The 17567-nt window shown below is 34.5% G+C and overlaps 3 protein-coding genes and 1 long non-coding RNA gene across 6 annotated transcripts; 3 read left to right on the top strand and 1 right to left on the bottom strand.

Annotated features, from left to right (window-relative positions):
• Positions 1 to 16: 16 nt before the first annotated feature.
• Positions 17 to 5625, top strand: LOC108489398 (NAC domain-containing protein 14). 2 transcript variants are annotated; one of them, XM_017793932.2, is made up of 9 exons: positions 17 to 1535; positions 1843 to 2120; positions 2301 to 2582; positions 2693 to 3091; positions 3273 to 3809; positions 3885 to 4088; positions 4222 to 4428; positions 4578 to 4778; positions 4935 to 5625. In XM_017793932.2, the coding sequence occupies exons 1-9, from the start codon at positions 1370 to 1372 to the stop codon at positions 5238 to 5240; spliced, it is 2580 nt and encodes an 859-aa protein (XP_017649421.1). In that variant the 5' UTR covers positions 17 to 1369; the 3' UTR covers positions 5241 to 5625. The 2 variants fall into 2 exon arrangements, with proteins under 2 accessions (XP_017649421.1, XP_017649420.1); XM_017793931.2 differs by having other exon boundaries at positions 961 to 1535; positions 4578 to 4829.
• A 1869-nt stretch (positions 5626 to 7494) lies between these two features.
• On the top strand, positions 7495 to 9412 carry LOC108489399 (heavy metal-associated isoprenylated plant protein 30-like). The gene is made up of 3 exons (XM_017793933.2): positions 7495 to 7754; positions 8792 to 8867; positions 8943 to 9412. Exons 1-3 carry the CDS (start codon positions 7611 to 7613, stop codon positions 9263 to 9265), a joined length of 543 nt encoding a protein of 180 aa, XP_017649422.1. The 5' UTR covers positions 7495 to 7610; the 3' UTR covers positions 9266 to 9412.
• On the bottom strand, positions 8638 to 9367 carry LOC128285572 (uncharacterized). The gene is made up of 2 exons (XR_008276047.1): positions 9189 to 9367; positions 8638 to 9095 (listed from the first exon to the last, which is right to left on the bottom strand). It is a non-coding gene; the product is annotated as an uncharacterized LOC128285572 (long non-coding RNA).
• A 2088-nt stretch (positions 9413 to 11500) lies between the features above and the next one.
• Positions 11501 to 15870, top strand: LOC108487210 (uncharacterized). Of its 2 annotated transcripts, XM_017791489.2 has the most exons (5): positions 11501 to 11667; positions 11918 to 12366; positions 12919 to 14366; positions 15006 to 15167; positions 15287 to 15870. In XM_017791489.2, exons 2-4 carry the CDS (start codon positions 11943 to 11945, stop codon positions 15153 to 15155), a joined length of 2022 nt encoding a protein of 673 aa, XP_017646978.1. In that variant the 5' UTR covers positions 11501 to 11667; positions 11918 to 11942; the 3' UTR covers positions 15156 to 15167; positions 15287 to 15870. The 2 variants fall into 2 exon arrangements, with proteins under 2 accessions (XP_017646978.1, XP_052879169.1); XM_053023209.1 differs by lacking the exon at positions 11501 to 11667 and having other exon boundaries at positions 11688 to 12366.
• Positions 15871 to 17567: the final 1697 nt, after the last annotated feature.

The raw sequence follows: 17567 nt of genomic DNA, 5'->3' as shown, positions 1-17567 counted from the left end.
AATAAAATGTGAAATCTAAATATTAGGAAAAAATTAGTAAAAAAATGGTAAAGGATTACAAATAAAATTATCTAACAGTTAATAAAGTGCATCAAAAAATGAAAAATCATTAAGACAGAGAAAGTGTAAAATTTTGAAAAGGTTCTATTTTAGTTCAATTCGATTTTTTATAATTTGATTTCATTATATTTGTTAATTTAATTTTAATTTAAAATTACTACGTCAAATATTTATTTATATTTGATTTCAGTATAATTTAAATTTTTTATAATTTAAGCTTTTACCATTCAACAAAACCTCAAATATTTATTTATATCAACATCTCAAAATAATTCTCTTATTCATAAAGTAGGTATACATTAATTTAATATATAAAATTATATTCAATAATAATTTTTTTTCAATTTAACATTTTATTAGTGTGAAAATATATGTTAATATAACGTAACTCATTTGAAAGGCAAGCTCAGTAGCATTAACACACAAATTTGTATGCGCCTTGAAATTTTCTTTTTAGAAAATGAATTTCATTAATCAAAAGCGATTATTTGTGATTTAATACAACAAAAAAATATGAATTGAACAAAAATATTTGAAGCAAATATTAAAAAATAATTAAAAAAATACTAAAAAAATTCATAAACAGAGAGCAGTGGCGCTGGCGCACGAGTAAAGTGCTCTTTTCTTTTAATCAAATTCAAAACCCAGAAAAAGAAAACAAAGCTAAAAAGCAAAAAGCGTAGCACTACTGAGATTACCTTTTTGACGGTAAGAAGAAGAGTCTTGTGGGAGAAGCTAAGCTCAGTGTTCTATTATTACAGCCCCCACTAACTATTATCTCTCCTTTTGTCCATTAATTAAGGGCATTTCAATAATTAAACTATCTGGTACCACATTTTTACGCGGTGAACCAAAAGGGAAAAATTACTGTCCACGTTTGGTTATTATACTATACGCCGCAGCTCTTTCCCTTACTATACGGCCGCTTAAATGATTAATCAATCCCACGAATGATAAAGCGACACCGAAGCTCCCAATATCACGCGAGAGTCACGTGATGTGCTTGGATTGGATCACCCCTGTAGTCCATTTGTACAAAAAGAACACAGTAAAATAAACAAAATTTAGCTGAGCAAGAAATATCAGTAGGCGAATAGCCAATCAAAATAACGACGACAACAACAACAAAAAAAACCCACAAAAACAAAATAGCCTTCGTTAAGTAATCGAAGAAGACGACGAAGATAGACGATTGTACTTACAGTGGACAAGGATTCGACGTTTTTTTTTTATGTTTTCTGGAATTATTTAAAGAAAAAGGTGTAGTTGTAAAAGAGTTTTAGAGGTTAGGGTTTATCTGAAGGGAGTTATGGAAGTGTTGACGATGGAAACTTTACCTTTAGGATTTAGATTCAGGCCGACTGATGAAGAACTTATCAATCACTACCTTAGGTTGAAGATCAACGGTCGTCATTCCGAAGTCGAGGTCATTCCTGAAATTGATGTCTGCAAATGGGAGCCCTGGGATTTGCCTGGTATTTTTTTTTCTCTCTTTTTATTTTAGTTCTTGTTAAGACAAAAAAAGAAAAAAGAAAGAGAAATTATTCGGTGCAGAATTTTTTTGAATCTTTGATACCGTGCGTCACCTGAAATTCCTTTATTCCCCTACACTTGAAAGACATATATAGTTCATAAATTTTATTCCTGTTTTCTATAACTGGAAATTTCTCGTAAACTCACTTATTTTCCTTTTTGAAATTCCTCTCACTATGCTGAAAATACTTTATATTGCGAAATTAGTCATTTTTAAATTAAAAAATGGGATTTTTGAATTAAATTCAGGATTATCGGTAATAAAATCGGACGATCCGGAGTGGTTCTTTTTCTGCCCTCGTGACAGGAAGTACCCCAACGGCCACCGTTCCAACAGAGCAACGGATAAAGGTTATTGGAAAGCCACGGGGAAGGATCGAACCATCAAGTCCAAAAAGTCACTTATCGGCATGAAGAAGACCCTGGTTTTCTACAAGGGCCGGGCTCCCAAGGGTGAGCGTACTAACTGGATCATGCACGAATACCGCCCCACTACCAGGGAACTTGATGGCACGGCTCCTGGCCAGGTTTTCTTTTTAGATTTTTACTTCTTTTTTTTAGTTTAAGTTGCTGCAATTATTTTCATGGTGTTAAAGTTTTGCTATTGTTAGCTTTATTTGTTTGATTGAAAAGCCAAGAAGAAAGAGAAGTTAAAAGGAAAGTAGGAATGGTTATATGACTTGGACCCTTTTTTGTGTGTGGTGCAGAGTGCTTTTGTTTTGTGTCGATTGTTTCATAAAGTAGAAGGGAGGAATGATATTGTGAAATATGATGAAGTGGAACAAACAGGATATTCCCCTGCCATGATAAAATCATCTCCTGATGATACTTCATCGGATCTTCTCCAAGATACTGTTTCATCCGATACGCAAGCTCAAAAGCCTGATAACTTAATGCAAAATGATCAAATAACAGGTGATACTAGCAGCTGCAATAGTCATATGACTTCTAATGCTGATTATCATGCCACAGAAGAAACTATGGTGGAGGTGTGAAGTGGATAATTTATCTATGATTTGGGACTTGTTGCATTAATCGTTATTTTATCTTGACTATATTGTGATTCTTGGCGAATGACTTATCTTGCTTTTTAATACAGAAATATCCGCTCCTGGGAAGCAATTCAAATTTGTATGAGCCCAATTATGGTGAAATTGACTCCAAAGTCTTTTCACCACTAATGAACTCGCAACTTTTTGAAGATCTGTCCTTATTCGTGGATTCTCCTTATGCAAATGATTTTGGTCATGATCAAAATGGATTTCATTTCCAGGATGGGACTAGTGAACAAGATGTATCGTTTCCTTTCTTGGATGACATCTTGAGTAACCATTATGACTCTTGTGAAGAGTCAAACACTCAAAAGAACTTGGTTGATGGAACAGAGATGCCTTTGTTTGGTGATTCATTCATCTCAAAGCCACCACCACCAGAAATCTCATATCTCAAAGAAAATGGCAGACCTGCTGACACGGACACTGAAATGCCACAATTACAGGTAAAAAAATAACTTTCTACTAGCTTTTATGTTCCTATACATGTAGCCTGTAGCCTTTTTTCGCTTTAGATTTCTGAGCTTTACTTTGGTTTGAGCCCTTTTTCTTTTGTATTAAATTTTCACTTGTAAGGCACTTAGATTTGGGTTTTAACTTCTTTTTATATTTTCAACTTCTTAACAGTTTGGTACGGACGTTGGAGCTCGTAGGTGGCTTGGTGGGCCTATTGATAACAATCAATCACTGCAAATGCAAACTTCTTTCGAACCTACCCATACTCAACCAGCATTTTATAACCAAGAGTACAGAACCAGGAATATTAGTGGTCTTGGAAATTATTCTGTTGGCCAAGGAACTTTTACTGATTCTGCAATGGGTAATATCAATAATTTGCAACAGTTAACCAGTCTGAAAATTCATGTGAATAGTGGTGGTGATCTTGGTGGTGATATTGGAATGAAGACTGGAACATGCCAGCCACTAAAACAGTTAAATTCAGAAAATTTTGGAACTCGTGGAGCTGGAATCAAGATTAGGACCCGTGGATCTCAGCAACAACCAAATTCAGACATTGTAAATCAAGGCACTGCTCCCAGAAGAATACGCTTGATGAAACTTTCTAGTGGGCCAATGAAAGGTTCTGTAGGCTGTGTCGATGGTGGAAAAATGATGAGCACTGGCCTTGTTGAAGAAGAAGAAGTTCAGTCTGCTCTAACTGAGGTAGAGTTACCAGTAAAAGCTAATTTTGAGCGCCGTTGATATACTGTTTATCTTACTTATCTTTTTCGTTTGCAGGTCACAGAAGCTGAAGCTGCAGAACAGACTTCTAGCTCTGATGAGTCAGAGAAGAATATTGTAAATCAAGTCACTGCACCAAGAAGAATACACTTGCAAACGAAACTTTCCACTGGGGCAATGAAAGGTTCTGCAGGCTGTGTCAATGGTGGGAACATGACTAGTCCTGGCCTCGTTGAAGAAGTTCAATCTGCTCTTACTGAGGTAGAGTTATCGGGAAAAGCTAATTTTGAGCACTGTTGATATGCTGTTTTTACTGCCAAGGCCAAATTATAATATTAGTACACTGAAATACATTTCTCAAAGTGAACAATATCTTCCAATACTTTAAATGCAGGTCACAGAAGCTGAAGCTGCTGGGCTGACTTCTAGCTCAGATGAGTTAGAGAAGAATATTGTAAATCAAGGCACTGCTCCAAGAAGAATACGCCTGCAAATTAATCTTTCTACTGGACCAATGAAAGGTTCTGCAGGCTGTGTCGATGGTGGGAGCATGACAAGTCCTGGCCTCGTTGAAGAAGAAGTTCAGTCTGCTCTAACCGAGGTAGAGTTACCAGGAAAAAAGCTAATTTTGAGTGCTGTTGATGCACTGTTTATCTTACTCCTTTTCTTTTGCCAAAGGTCAAAATATAATGCTAGTCACTGAATTACATTTCTTGAAGTGAACAATTTCTTCCAATACTTTAAATGCAGGTCACAGAAGCTGAAGCTGCAGGACAGACTTCTAGCTCTGATGAGTCAGAGATGAATATTGTAAACCAAGCCATTGCTCCTAGAAGAATACGTTTGCAACTTTCTACTGGGCCAATGAATGGTTCTGCAGGCTGTATCGATGGTGGGAACATGACAAGTCCTGGCCTCGGTAAAGAAGAAGTTCAGTCTGCGCTAACTGAGGTAGAGGAACTAGGAAAAGCTAATTTTAGCATGATTCGTATATTCTTCATGGTACCTTCCATTTTGTTTCGGCAAAAGTCTAAAGTATAATGTTAATATACTGAAGTACCAGGCCTTTCAAACTGTGAATAATATCTTTCAATGCTTTGAATGTAGGCCACAGAAGATGAAGCTACAGGACAGATTTCTAGCTCTTGCAAGACTTCTAGCTCTGATGAGTCAGAAGTAGAGAACCGGTTCCTCAAATTTGAAGGCAGCAGGGATATTGCTGATGAATCTTATTCAAAACCAAGGCTGCGGGTAAAACAGGTAGATGAGCAACATAGCTGCAGCCAAAAGGGTCCATCATTGCACTTAAAGCCAGCTCCTGCACTTCATCGCCCAAACTCCCTATTAGTTCCTGGTATAGCCATTTTCACTATTACTCTCTTGTTCGCTCTCTTCATGGGGATATGGTTATGACTTGGATCTTGACTTCTTGATGGTGTTCAAACAGGCCGTATGTAGGTAGGTAGACTGTTGCCCCCTTTTTTGTATCTTGTAGGAAATATGATCAAGTTATGTACATTGTGCCCGATGTGTATGCACATGCTTTGAAGAATACGTGAGAATGCTTTGTATAATATGTTGCACAATGGCCTTTGGTTTTACTGCTGGCCTAGAGAGTTGTCTTAATGTGTAATATGTAGGGAAAAGAGTGTTCTTTTTTACCATCAATCTTCGCCACAACAATGCCAAAACCTTATTGTAGATGAATTGGCCGGTAACATATTCACTGCTGGTAACATTAGCTGAAATCAGATAAGCTGTACGGTTGAGTAATGAAGTTTCCAATCTCAAAAGAAAATGTTGGCAATTTTTTGTATTTTTTTATCCATTTATGTATTTAATTGCGTTATAGTCATTTAAGATATTTTTTTTGTTTACATAAATACTCAACCCTCAACTGTTACCCATCAAATGGCTTAATGGCCCAACCCCACACCAAATGGCAAAAGTAGGGCATACCCCACTGACGTAACGTGCTCGTTATGGATTCTGTTTGGATGCCTTTGAAACCAGAAACATTGGGAATGAAATTCTTCAAAATGCTCCATGTTTCCCAATCACAACCATTTCTAACATGGGCTCTCAGCATAAGAACCTCCATGTATATGCTTTGGTGGTCCCTATATATATATATATGCAAAACATATATGCTTTGATGGTATTAGTTAAAATTCTCCAACCAAGCAAATAGCTATCAGGATTTCAGCTAAAGTCCTCTGGAACCACTAAGTAGCAGTGTTGCAGAAGGACCATCAAGTGATGCGGCATCTTTCAGAGTAATCGGAGCAAAGTCCCGCACTTGGGAGGCCATAGGCAAACTGAGAAGGAAAAAGATGTTTGCATAAAAGGTACCAGGGTTCATATCATCTCGTTGTAAATGTTGATATAATTGAATGTATTGGCACAAAAATACTAGCAATGTTGCTTCAGAAAGTATCTTGGAAATCAAAGCAGCTGTGTCATCTTTTTTTTTTTTTTTCCAGATTTTTTAAAATTCTAATGAGATCACAGGCCCCCCTTCTTTGATAAAGTGCCTCATCCTGTTAATGGGATCCTAAGTAGCAGATAGATAGTATCTAAATATGCGGTATGAGCAAATTATTAATTACAGAAAGATGAAAATTCTGGTTCTAAAAGTACAATAGGTGCTATATTATAAATGCTAAATTAGTTATGGTCCACGGAACCTCTAAACATGCAGAATCAAAATGCAGAAAGCTAGCTCTTGATTCCAATTATAAATTCAAGGACATTCTTCATGTTATACTGTTGTCTTTTTGCATCTCTAGAATTGTGAGTTAATGGCAGGAAAGAAAGTTGTTCTCTTTTTCTTTAAACAAGTTATGCTTCCAATGATAATCACTGAATTGTCACTAACAGAAATATAAAAAGAAAACATCGAATCCTGTGAACAAAAAAATTAGTAACCAAAAGTTGCTCAAGATAAACTACATTGGCACATAAATCTAAATGGATAACATTATTTTGTGTTAAAAATACAAAATATATTACAAGTAGCCAGTAGGGTATGAGTAGCACAAACCCATAAAATACAAACTATAGATATGATTACATCTAAGGTAGCCCTTCTTTTATCGTATAATTAGGTATTTGTCCCCTTAGAAACCATAGTTAAGATCTTAATGGAAGCAATTTACCTTTCTTAAAAAACTCAAGAGTTTAGTTCGGTTTATTCATATTTTCAAATTTTAAAAAATGATATCTAATAGATTCGGGATTCAAATTCCAGTAAACCCTTTTCTTATTTTCTTTAGGATTCCATGAAAACATACATAACTTGTAAGGTTTAACCTAAAATAAAACCAATGTGTGGGGAATAAAACTCTGGTAACCTTTCTATATAGATCATTGTTGCAAGTATGTTGTATTGGGATTTTCGAAAAGATGGTGGAGGATCACTTTGCATCAAAACCTGGCTTTCCCTACTAATTAAACCCATCCCATTATCTCAAAGTCAGCCGACATTCTCTTCTGAGTGTATCACCGATAATCATGTTTAGCTTGACCCACATTTCAAGCATTAACATATGTTTTTTTTCGATACCTTTCTCTCCCAAAAGGGTTTTATTTTATAAATTTCCATACCTATGTGTAAGCTCCAATGTGTTTATATGTATATTAAACATATATAAGAAATGGTTTGTCACAACTCTGGGTTTATATGCAATAGAGGAATATCTTCTGGGGCTGGGAAGGGTTATTGGATTCAACGTCTTTGATAAGTTTTTCTTGTCTTTATAAACGGGAGCTGACTTGTCTCTAATGGCTACCTTAATAGCAAGAGCATTTGGTTCCATTAAATCGGCCATCGCTTACTGTTTCTTTGGTGATCGACAGAAAAGAAAAGGCATAATCACCAACATCAATTACTACAGCATGCCTAAGGCTCGACCACTTTCCTTGCAGGTTTCCCTTCATCCCCCCATAGTATATTTTGTTCTTCTTTTTTGAATCCATCTAGGTATCTTAATTGTTTGCCTTCGCCGACTTGTCATGACAATGAATGGAAAAAAAAAATGGGTCTTATGAATGTATACATGACGGCTATTTATCTCTTGCATCTGATACATATTTAGATATGATAACGAGAATATATTTTTGAATATACAACCTACATGCTTTTCTTCAAAGAAAAAAAGGTTATATTGCTTGTTGAACATGCTATGTTTGTTCCTTTGTTGTTTGGTTAAATTTTAAACGTCCAAACGAGGTTTTATTAGGAAATGGATTGTATTTTATTTTATTTATTTAAAAAATAAGTAAATTAATCTTTATACATTAGATTAAAGAGTAAATTTGTTATTTTATTAAAAATTCCATTCATTTTATTATTAAAAATTTGTCTCAGTATGTCAGCATGAGATAAGCATTGCACGCCAAGTGTAATTGTCTGATTATTTCATCAATTAAACCAGTTTTTAATAGTAAAAATATTTTTAACAAAAATGATCAAATTACTTTTTAATCTAACATATAAAATTAATTTACTTATTTTTAAATAAAAATAATAAAATATAATTTAACTCTTAATTTTAACCGGTTGAAGAAAATATTGTAAAAACTCCTATCCTAAACCCTGTTCATTCTATGTTTGGAAGTTATTAACTCTATAAAACCATGTGCTAAAATCTTTTTTTTTTTTCTCTCAAAATTTACAAAAATAAAGCCTTAAACTTCAGTGAAATGTGCAGTAAACTTTTAGTATATAGTTCTTGAACCAGCTTTAGGAATAGGTTTCCTGGTCTGATTGGGTTCAAGAACCTCCAAAAACCAATCAAGTTTAAACATGGTGGAGGGGTTTCTTAATCCCTCAAGTTTCCTATAGCTACATAAAAGAACAAAGCATAAGGGGCCTTTTTGAACAAGGAAAAAAAGATGAACATAAACCCAGAATAATCTATTCAGTATTCACTGTTAAAACTTATAAATCTTTGCTTTATTAGACGGTGGACCTCAAAGTCAGGATGTGCTGCACTGGTTGCGAAAGAGTAGTCAAAAACGCCATTTACAAGCTTAGAGGTATATTTCATAACATGTTCTCCTTTTCTTTAAGGGAATGATTCCTTTTCATAGGATCATTATTAATGATGTTAGGGATCGATTCGGTGGAAGTCGACATAGAGATGGAGAAGGTGACCGTGATCGGATACGTTGATCGGAACAAGGTTCTGAAACGAGTGAGGAGGGCAGGGAAAAGGGCTGAATTCTGGCCTTACCCTGATCCTCCTTTGTACTTCACCACAACCGCTGAATATTATAAAGACACGACCAATGAGTACAGAGAGAGTTATAATTATTACAGGCATGGATACAACTTAGGACACAGGCATGGTAACATACCTGTAACGATTCGTGGAGACGACAAAGTCAGTAACTTGTTCAACGATGACAATGTGAATGCTTGCTCTCTCATGTAGCAATAAATGTATATGTAAATTGAATTTGTGACATTAATTCACCATGATGGATCAATAACTGAGTGTGAAAAGAATTTCATCATTGTGGATTTAATTATTAATATATGTAGCTTTTGTTAAAAGTAATCTATATATATATATTTCATCTTTTGGGGGTTGTAAAGAGTGAATGTACTCGATTGGAATCTGCTCCATTGCTTGCCGCGTTACTGTTTTCTTGGTCATGAAGGTATATTATCGTGCATGTGGTAATTTGTGAATTTTTTCCATTTTCAGACATGTTATGGATAAATTTTGAATCAATCCATTTTAAATGAATTTTAGCAATTTTGATATTTATTTGTTTGCACGTTTTGTCCTGATAATTTGAAATTACTATATTACCTTTATGTTTTAAATTTTAAAAGGATATAAAAATAATTTTTTTGTCAAAGTATACTCCATTCCTACGAGCAAGGATCAAACTTTTAGCCTCATGATTAAAAGATGAAGTGAATAACAATCACATCTAGTGGCGGAGCCAAGGGGGGCAGGTAGGGCCCGACCCTCTAAAATATTTTTTTTATTTAGGTATTTTATAATTTATAAAATTTTAAATTAATAATGATAAAATTACGCTTTAACCCCCTAAAAATAATAAAAAAAATTAATTTAATCTTTTAAAACTATAAAACTATAATCTATTAAAATAGTAAAATTATATTTTTACTATCGTAAAAATATATAATTTAATTCGACCCTCAAATTTTTTTTTCCAACTCCACCTCTGAACACATCACACCTATACAATTATAATATTACATTATACTATACAAACTAAAATATTTAGATAAGATATTAATAGATTATTCTTTCATTTTATAGGTCAAATGTACTTTTCTTTTTGTTTGATACAAATGGACCAACACTGAAACTTATAAACAAAGTAATCTTGGTGAATACAATTACTAGAGATTTTTTATATATATAAAACAATACTTAATGCATGTCTGGATAAATATGTATTTTTAATATAAATAATACTTTTTACAAAAAAAATTATTCACAAATCTTATGCCAGCGTCAAATATTGACAAATAAAAGATGTAACTAAAGTTTAAAAAAAATGCATTTACTAAAATCTTTTCTACAAATGTCAAAATACCAATGATGTCACTTTGGATAATTTAAATTTTTACTTAGCTCCATTTTCCCAGAAATTAATCAAAGTTTCCTTTTGGTCCTTGTATCTTCCTAGAAAGAATAAATTAATAAAATTGAACCATTTTTTTTCCTAAAAAAAAAAGTGCCCTTTCTTCATCGAGAAGGTAGGAAACTCATTGAAATTGTCTTGGACCGTTTGATTGGTTTGGTATTTGCCAAAAAGAAAGATCCAACGGTTGAAGTTCTTACCAAGTTGCCAATGTCAAAAGCCGTGTTCCACGTGCCATTAAAAAAATTATTAAGTTTTATAAGTAAATTATTAAGACACAAATATTTATTAATTTCTTGGTATATTTATATTCTTTAAAATATTGTTAATACATAATAAAAAAAAGAGACACAATAAATTAATTAACTTAATTTCAATTGATAATTTGGTAATTTCATTTTTCTCTTCGTGGTAGTTGGGTTCTTACTTCTTACCAGTTTCCCGGAAAGCCATCTATTTAATCCATTACCTAATAGGATATGCAACGTCCCTCATTTTGTGTTAATTACAAATGAATCCCTCATCTCTTCCTAATTTACATGAAATGATAATATGTTTTTCAATTTTGACAGATTAATTAAATGCCAGTTTCTTTTTGTCATTTTATAGATTTATATTTTCGTTCTGAAAGCAAGTCTCATGTAATCAGAGGGGGCCGAGCCCCTAATTCATTTATTATCCTATTCATATAGCTTTGATCATTTAACAAATTTTACTTACTAAATTTTGCAATTTGGAGTGATAAATTTAGCATTACTTTTAATTTAAACTTCATTCGTATTGTTAGTTTAATTTTACATTAATTATTTATAAAAATAAATAAATTTAATGCGAACAAAGAGAACATGCTTTTAGCACGGTTACTATTAGAGTAATCGAGTTGCTATAGGCGTAATTTAGTAATTGTATAAAAAAAAAGAAAATAAATGGAAAAGTTAAAGGGTTAAATCATAAATAGGAAAAAGAGCGAGGGGTGATCCTACGTGTTAGTGTAGAATTGGTCAATGACTTATTAAGGAAACTGTCATTAAGAAAAAAAAGTCCATGTTCAAATAAAAATCAAATAGAAGAGGAAGAGTTTCTCCGTGTTCTTCTTCCTACAGAATAAAACCAAACAAATTAAAATAAAAAGTTCAAACTCCAACCCCCCCCCCCCCCCTTTTTCTTCTTCTTCAGAAAAAAAAACCAGCTTCAATAATTTCTTTTTCAGGTAAGAAATATGAAATAGTCCATCCATTCATGTTATATTCAATATGCATTCTTCAATTATTCTTTTACCACTTCAAGATCAAAACTGTTTCCTTTTTTCATCTACCACTGGAAAAAAAATCATGTTAAGAATAACAGCATGATGATCATGTCCACTTATCATTAGTTCATGATTTTCTGTTCTGTTTTGTTTGTGTCTATGTAATGTTAAAAATTTAACAGGTTTTTTTGTGTGTGTGTGTGTTTTTAAGTGGGTGTGGTTTGGTGTGGAGAACGATGAGTGAAGGAAGTAAAGCGGCCATGAATGTCTTTTCAATCCCAACACCCTCGTCTCGTTTGTCTCCTTTGGCTCGTCCGTTCACCATCACCAGCCCTTTCAATCGCCATGAATCTTTTGACCCTTTGCTTGACTCTACTTCCGGTCTTGATCAACCCTTTCCTTACCTGAATTTGGGTGGTCAACGTCAACAAGGCTACTGTGCTTACGACTCTGACTCTACTGCAATTACTGCTACCCCTTTTGTCAATGACCTTGACTTTGAGCCTAATTCTTGTTTTACAAACAACCCTTTCGTGGATCCTCTAGTTCAAACCAGTTTCACTCCTAGTTCTTCAAGCTTGAACAATGTGGACCCAGAGAGTGGAGTGCTGGGAACTGCTACAAATCATCACGGGTTACAAGGGAACCTGCTTCAGCAAGGTACTTTCAGTTTCTTACAGGGTTTTTCATGTTCGTAGGGAACTAAATAATTTGCTATAATTGATTCACTGGTGCTGATTTTGTTCTTATATTCTTGTATTCTGTCACTAGAAATAAACTACGACAATCTCATTACTGTCATTAGGTATTAGCAATTGTGAGTTTGTGACTTTCTAATACTTGAAATTTAGTAACTTCAAAGGATAAGTAGTTATATAAGTTATGAATCTTAGGGTTTTATTCATCTTGGATTGACCGGAGATTAATTGTAGATGCAAAGATGAATAAATAGGAAACATATTTCAATCAATTTTTTCTTTTTCTAGTGTCCATGCAATAAGGGCTCAAACTGTTAATGATTTTGTTTAGGTACTACTATTGAAGTATCAAAACTTGTTAGTGAAACATCTTCTGTTTTGCATGAAAGAGATAATAGAATTAGACCAGAATACAAGGATAAAACACTTACAGAAAGCAGTGTTTTTTGAATGGCTAATTCCAAAGTAAATTTGTCGAATATATGTTTGACGAAGTCGTGTTCAATATCATCAGGTTTGATCTTTTCTTCAAGACCTCAACATACTCAGAGTAAACTGTCGTCTTCAGCGCCATTGCTGAGTATGAGTCATTGTGATTCAACTATTATTAACAATGAGAGATGCTTTCCCAATCTTGCCTCTTGTGCTGCTGAAACTCTGGTTTCATGTGCACCAAAGCATTTTGCTTATTCAGCTCAAACTTTCAAACCATCAAGTGCTAGTTACAATCCACCAATTGTTAATCCTGTTCCGTTAGAGAATGTGGCTTATGGTGGCACTGATGCACTCAGCAAAACGGATTCATATTTTGGCTATGTCATGCCTGGCATGATTGGTAGTGATATAGTGCAGAGTCCTGTAGACAAGGTTGCTTGCCAAGACCTTTTATTGAGAACTATTGTTGAACCTGCCTGCAATGAGACTAAAAGCCCTTCTATTATGGAAAAATCCAAGCTTCAAATTGCTTGTCCCAATGTTCATGAAGACTTGGCTTTAGAACAACATGATGCTAAAGCAGGCATAGCTGATGATAAATGTTCCACCAACAGTGATGATTTGGATGTAGATTCACCTTGCTGGCCAGGAACACAGGCATATAAGTCTCCGTTTAGCTGTTCAGTGCCTGTGAATTCAGAAGATTCTAAGGGTCAATCTCCTTTCAGAGTTTCAGTGTCTCCGAAATTAGAACATTCTAAGAACAAAAAAGTGGCACGTAATAGTTTAAATCCTCTGGCACCTGTGTTTATTCCTGGAAATTCTAAACAAAAAGCCGATTATCATCAGAAGGATTGTCATGGAGATAATTCTCTCGCTTCTCAGAATATTGGAGCTTTAGCTGCTATTTCTTCATCAAGAGAAAATGAATTATTGGGTTCTGCTAGAGCAGGCACATGTCCTTCAGAAAGGATCAATGATATAGGATTCCATTTTTCTATTGATGCCCATGACTCAAGACTCGAGTATGGCAGTCCTTGCAGTTTTCAACCTCCTGGGAAAGAGAGTGTTATCTCTGAAAGTCAGCTTGAAAATGTTGCTGGCTGCATGGAGGGTATTGCTAATGCAACATATAATGCGCTAGACAGTGTTGCGGACATGGCACAGGCTGGGCCAAGTTCTAGCATCTCATTCCCTACGACAGAAATTTCCCTGACTTCACATTCAATTGGAGATGGTGTTTTTTCTGATTTAACTCAAAGATTTCAAGAGCCATCCAAGTCTACACCTCCCAAACTTGATGTTAATTTAATGATTAACACAATCCAATTTTTGTCGGAGTTGCTTCTACAGAATTATTCATTTGCTTTAGGTTCAATGAGTGAGTATGAGCATGATAAGATCCTTAATATAATTAATAACCTTTATGGTGTTATCAGACATTGGGCTGGTGAAAGAGGTGTAAGGCCCGAATCAAGTCACTTGAGCACTTTATATGGTAAAAGACAAGCAGCTGATCACCGTGAGGTACGGTACTTTTATATCTTTTTTCGCATTCTTGGTCTTGTATGCGTCATTTTGCTTAATGTTTTAAAGATAACGTTATTATGTTCCTATGATAATAATTGCAACCTTATTGCATCTGTTTTTCGATTTACATTTCACCGGCCATGCCTAGATCAGAAAATAAACTATTATTCTCTTATATGCTAAGACTGAAAGCATTTGACCTGAGATAGAATGATCTTAGACCCCCTTGCTGCCTCTGTATGAATAGTTGTTTTCTATTACAAGACATGTAAACAATCTCATCCTAGGAGCTTTACCAGGTTCTGAAAACCTTAAATAATGCATTGTCAGTGGATAATACAAATTTTCAAGTGTCAAAGGTGAGGGATAAAGCTGTTTTACATTATCAGAAAATGCATGAAACATCTGTTCTTATGTTAAGTAGTAGGGCGCTGTGACATTGGTTCAAACCCTGTTATCCCCCTTTCCCTTCCCCCAATATTGTAATGATTAAAAAGAAAAAAAAGTAGGATGCTATGCTCTTTTTATCAAAGTAATGATGCTGAAGGTTGCAAGTAGGTCAATGAGCTGATAATTTGTTACTGAATTTGATGCTTTAATTAATTGGCAAGATGCTCTTAACTTTTCTATTCTCAGTACAAGATCCAGGTTAATAAGAAGGAGCATGAAATTCCACCAGAAGCCTTATTTTATAGGCAACTGTGGCTTGAGGCTAAAGAAGCTTCTAACTTAATGAAGTATCGAGCGCATGGCTCACACACGAAACCAGAACCAGAGAAATGCTGATCAAAATAAGGGGTATTTCCTTTACCATTCTACACTGTTGTATTCTAGACTCTATTGATGGTAGGAAGCTTTGGCTAGTAGACATGTACTTATAGGACTGTTTACATAACCAATTTTCACTATATTGGCAGCGGAATAGAAGGTTATTTAGTGCTTGAGCCCGAATATAAAATGTGGGGTTGATGAATCAACGTGCTGTTGGAAGCGTTGTATATTGTGCATAGGTGTTAAAGTATAGAAAGTGAATACATTTCAGAATGTGGTGAAGCCTTCGGATGGAAGCTCCTGTACTGGACTTGCAAGATTCAAGACCTGCAAGCTACCTGACCAGGTTGAATGATTGTTTTAAAGTCATTTATACACCAAATCTCTGAGCTCCTGGGATCAATATGGGGCAGAAAAGTTGGTTTACAAAGCATAACGAAAGAACCCCCAAGGCTCACCATTCTAGAGGATATACACTCTTCAGCTTGTAGCTAAATCCTGGCAGAATTGTAACATACTTCAGTTCATGGTTGGTGTACTAATATTAAACTGGCTGTGTCCGCCACTAGGCCCATTGTATCCGAGTAAGCGTTTTGGGCTGCTTACCTGATGGGTTTTATACCATCAAATGCGTTGTTGTACTGTATGTGCCTTGGTTTTGTTATTTTCGTAACTGTCCACGTATGTAAACATTTAAGGATTAAGCTAAATTCCTAGTTTTGCCCACAAATACATTACAATTGAAATTATAAAGTAGGACAAGAGATGTATGCACAATCATGAAATCAAGAATTATGTGATGGGGGCTTTTGAGGTAAACTAAAAAACTTTAGGGCAGTCAAAGCTACATATTTTGTATTAAAATGGCTTAGAGTGAAATTTGAACTTTTGACCAATTTTTCCATTAAAAAGTTGAAAGGGATTAAATTGACTAATTTACACTTGAAGAGGTACCATTCAGCCAAGAGGGCCAAGGCCCTCTCTTCCTTGGTTACGCATTGCTCGACAATTAGGCATGGTAGGACCTAAATTTAGATTATCAAGGACCCAGAACTAAAAATAATAAGGCGGCATTGACTCTAGTTAGAAAAATCGGCTAATATTATTACTAGTCAAAATTGCGTACATACATTATAACCATTTTCTCTATTGGTCAGGACCAGAATCTCGGCAGTTTCAGTTAATAACCTGAACAGAAGTTCGAGGCTTTTAAAATAAATGCTTATACATTAACAGTTTTTATCAAAATCCATCATTACAACTAATCATTTCAACAACTGACTAAATTGAAACTAAATAACTATAATTAAAATGAATTTAAAAAATAACACATTTATGAGATTCGGATTTGAGATTCAAAATTTACTAAAATCTCAACGTTATCATTTTTTTTTTTTGTAACTAAGGTATCCATTATTGATAATAATAATTAATTTTCTCACTACGGATACACTTTGAAAAAATAAACGATTAGTCATGAAATGGGACTGAACCTCCAATCACATAATTAAAGTATGAGGTGAGCACAACACCATATCTCATGATTTCAACCAAATGATTTAGATGTACCAAAATGAAGGAAGTTAGGAGTGATTATTTCTGGTGGGACAGAGGTGTAACATAAGCAACCTTCATAACCTATTGTTGTCAGCTTTTATTTCCACAACCGTACTTAAGATGTTCTACAATTTGATTGATCAGTGTGAGGTTTGAATGAGAGAAAAATGAACAACTGAAGCTGCAGCAATTTCATTGTTTCTTTTTCTTCTTCTTCTTTTGTTCCCATTGTAAGCGTGAGTGGGTAAATCTTAATTAGCATCCCCCATGGCATTTATCTCACGGTAGGGTTTACGGTGTACTAGTGATATTGGTTGAATTGAATAATTTATTTTTTTAAAAAATTAAATACAATGATCATCATTATTCATTAAACATGTAATAATAACGGAAAGAAAATAGGAAGCAAAAACTTAGATACTATAATCTATTTCGTGTATCCCAGCCATAAGGCAATATATACATACAAATGAATAGTTGAAAAGAAAGTAAATGGTTATTTGATTGCCTTGTAGTTTGGTTGGAGAGGAAGGAAAAAAGGGGTCATTAAATTCTCATTTACTGCGTCGACAGTGGGTTACCACGAAAGGCTTAGGTTTTTGGAATACCCATTTAGAAGTGCAGAGACAGCCCACGTAACATCCATCATCTCGGCAAGCCTAAACTGACCACTCATCCAGGTTGGGGACCCCTACCTATTTCCCAACCTATTTTATGCCAATGGTAGTTGTAAATAAATAAATAAAATCATACGAAAATTCCATGCTCACCTTCCTCTCCCACAAAAATCATCCCATCCCATCTTGCATGAAAATCAGAATAATGGTGTCTCTTTTCTCATTACAAAAAAAAAAAAAAAAAAGAGGGTAA

This window comes from Gossypium arboreum, chromosome 12 (assembly GCF_025698485.1).
Source record: "Gossypium arboreum isolate Shixiya-1 chromosome 12, ASM2569848v2, whole genome shotgun sequence".
Lineage (NCBI taxonomy): Eukaryota > Viridiplantae > Streptophyta > Magnoliopsida > Malvales > Malvaceae > Gossypium > Gossypium arboreum.
This window is presented reverse-complemented; position numbering and strand designations above follow the sequence as displayed.

Coding starts and splice junctions, on each gene's coding strand:
- LOC108489399 (XM_017793933.2), top strand. CDS start 7,611: ATGGCTACCTTAATAGCAAGAGCATTTGGTTCCATTAAATCGGCCATC. Junction 7,755..8,791: donor CTCGACCACTTTCCTTGCAG/GTTTCCCTTCAT, acceptor TTGCTTTATTAG/ACGGTGGACCTCAAAGTCAG. Junction 8,868..8,942: donor CGCCATTTACAAGCTTAGAG/GTATATTTCATA, acceptor TAATGATGTTAG/GGATCGATTCGGTGGAAGTC.
- LOC108489398 (XM_017793931.2), top strand. CDS start 1,370: ATGGAAGTGTTGACGATGGAAACTTTACCTTTAGGATTTAGATTCAGG. Junction 2,121..2,300: donor ATGGCACGGCTCCTGGCCAG/GTTTTCTTTTTA, acceptor TGTGTGGTGCAG/AGTGCTTTTGTTTTGTGTCG. Junction 4,429..4,577: donor TTCAGTCTGCTCTAACCGAG/GTAGAGTTACCA, acceptor CTTTAAATGCAG/GTCACAGAAGCTGAAGCTGC.
- LOC108487210 (XM_017791489.2), top strand. CDS start 11,943: ATGAGTGAAGGAAGTAAAGCGGCCATGAATGTCTTTTCAATCCCAACA. Junction 12,367..12,918: donor AGGGAACCTGCTTCAGCAAG/GTACTTTCAGTT, acceptor CAATATCATCAG/GTTTGATCTTTTCTTCAAGA. Junction 14,367..15,005: donor AAGCAGCTGATCACCGTGAG/GTACGGTACTTT, acceptor TTCTATTCTCAG/TACAAGATCCAGGTTAATAA.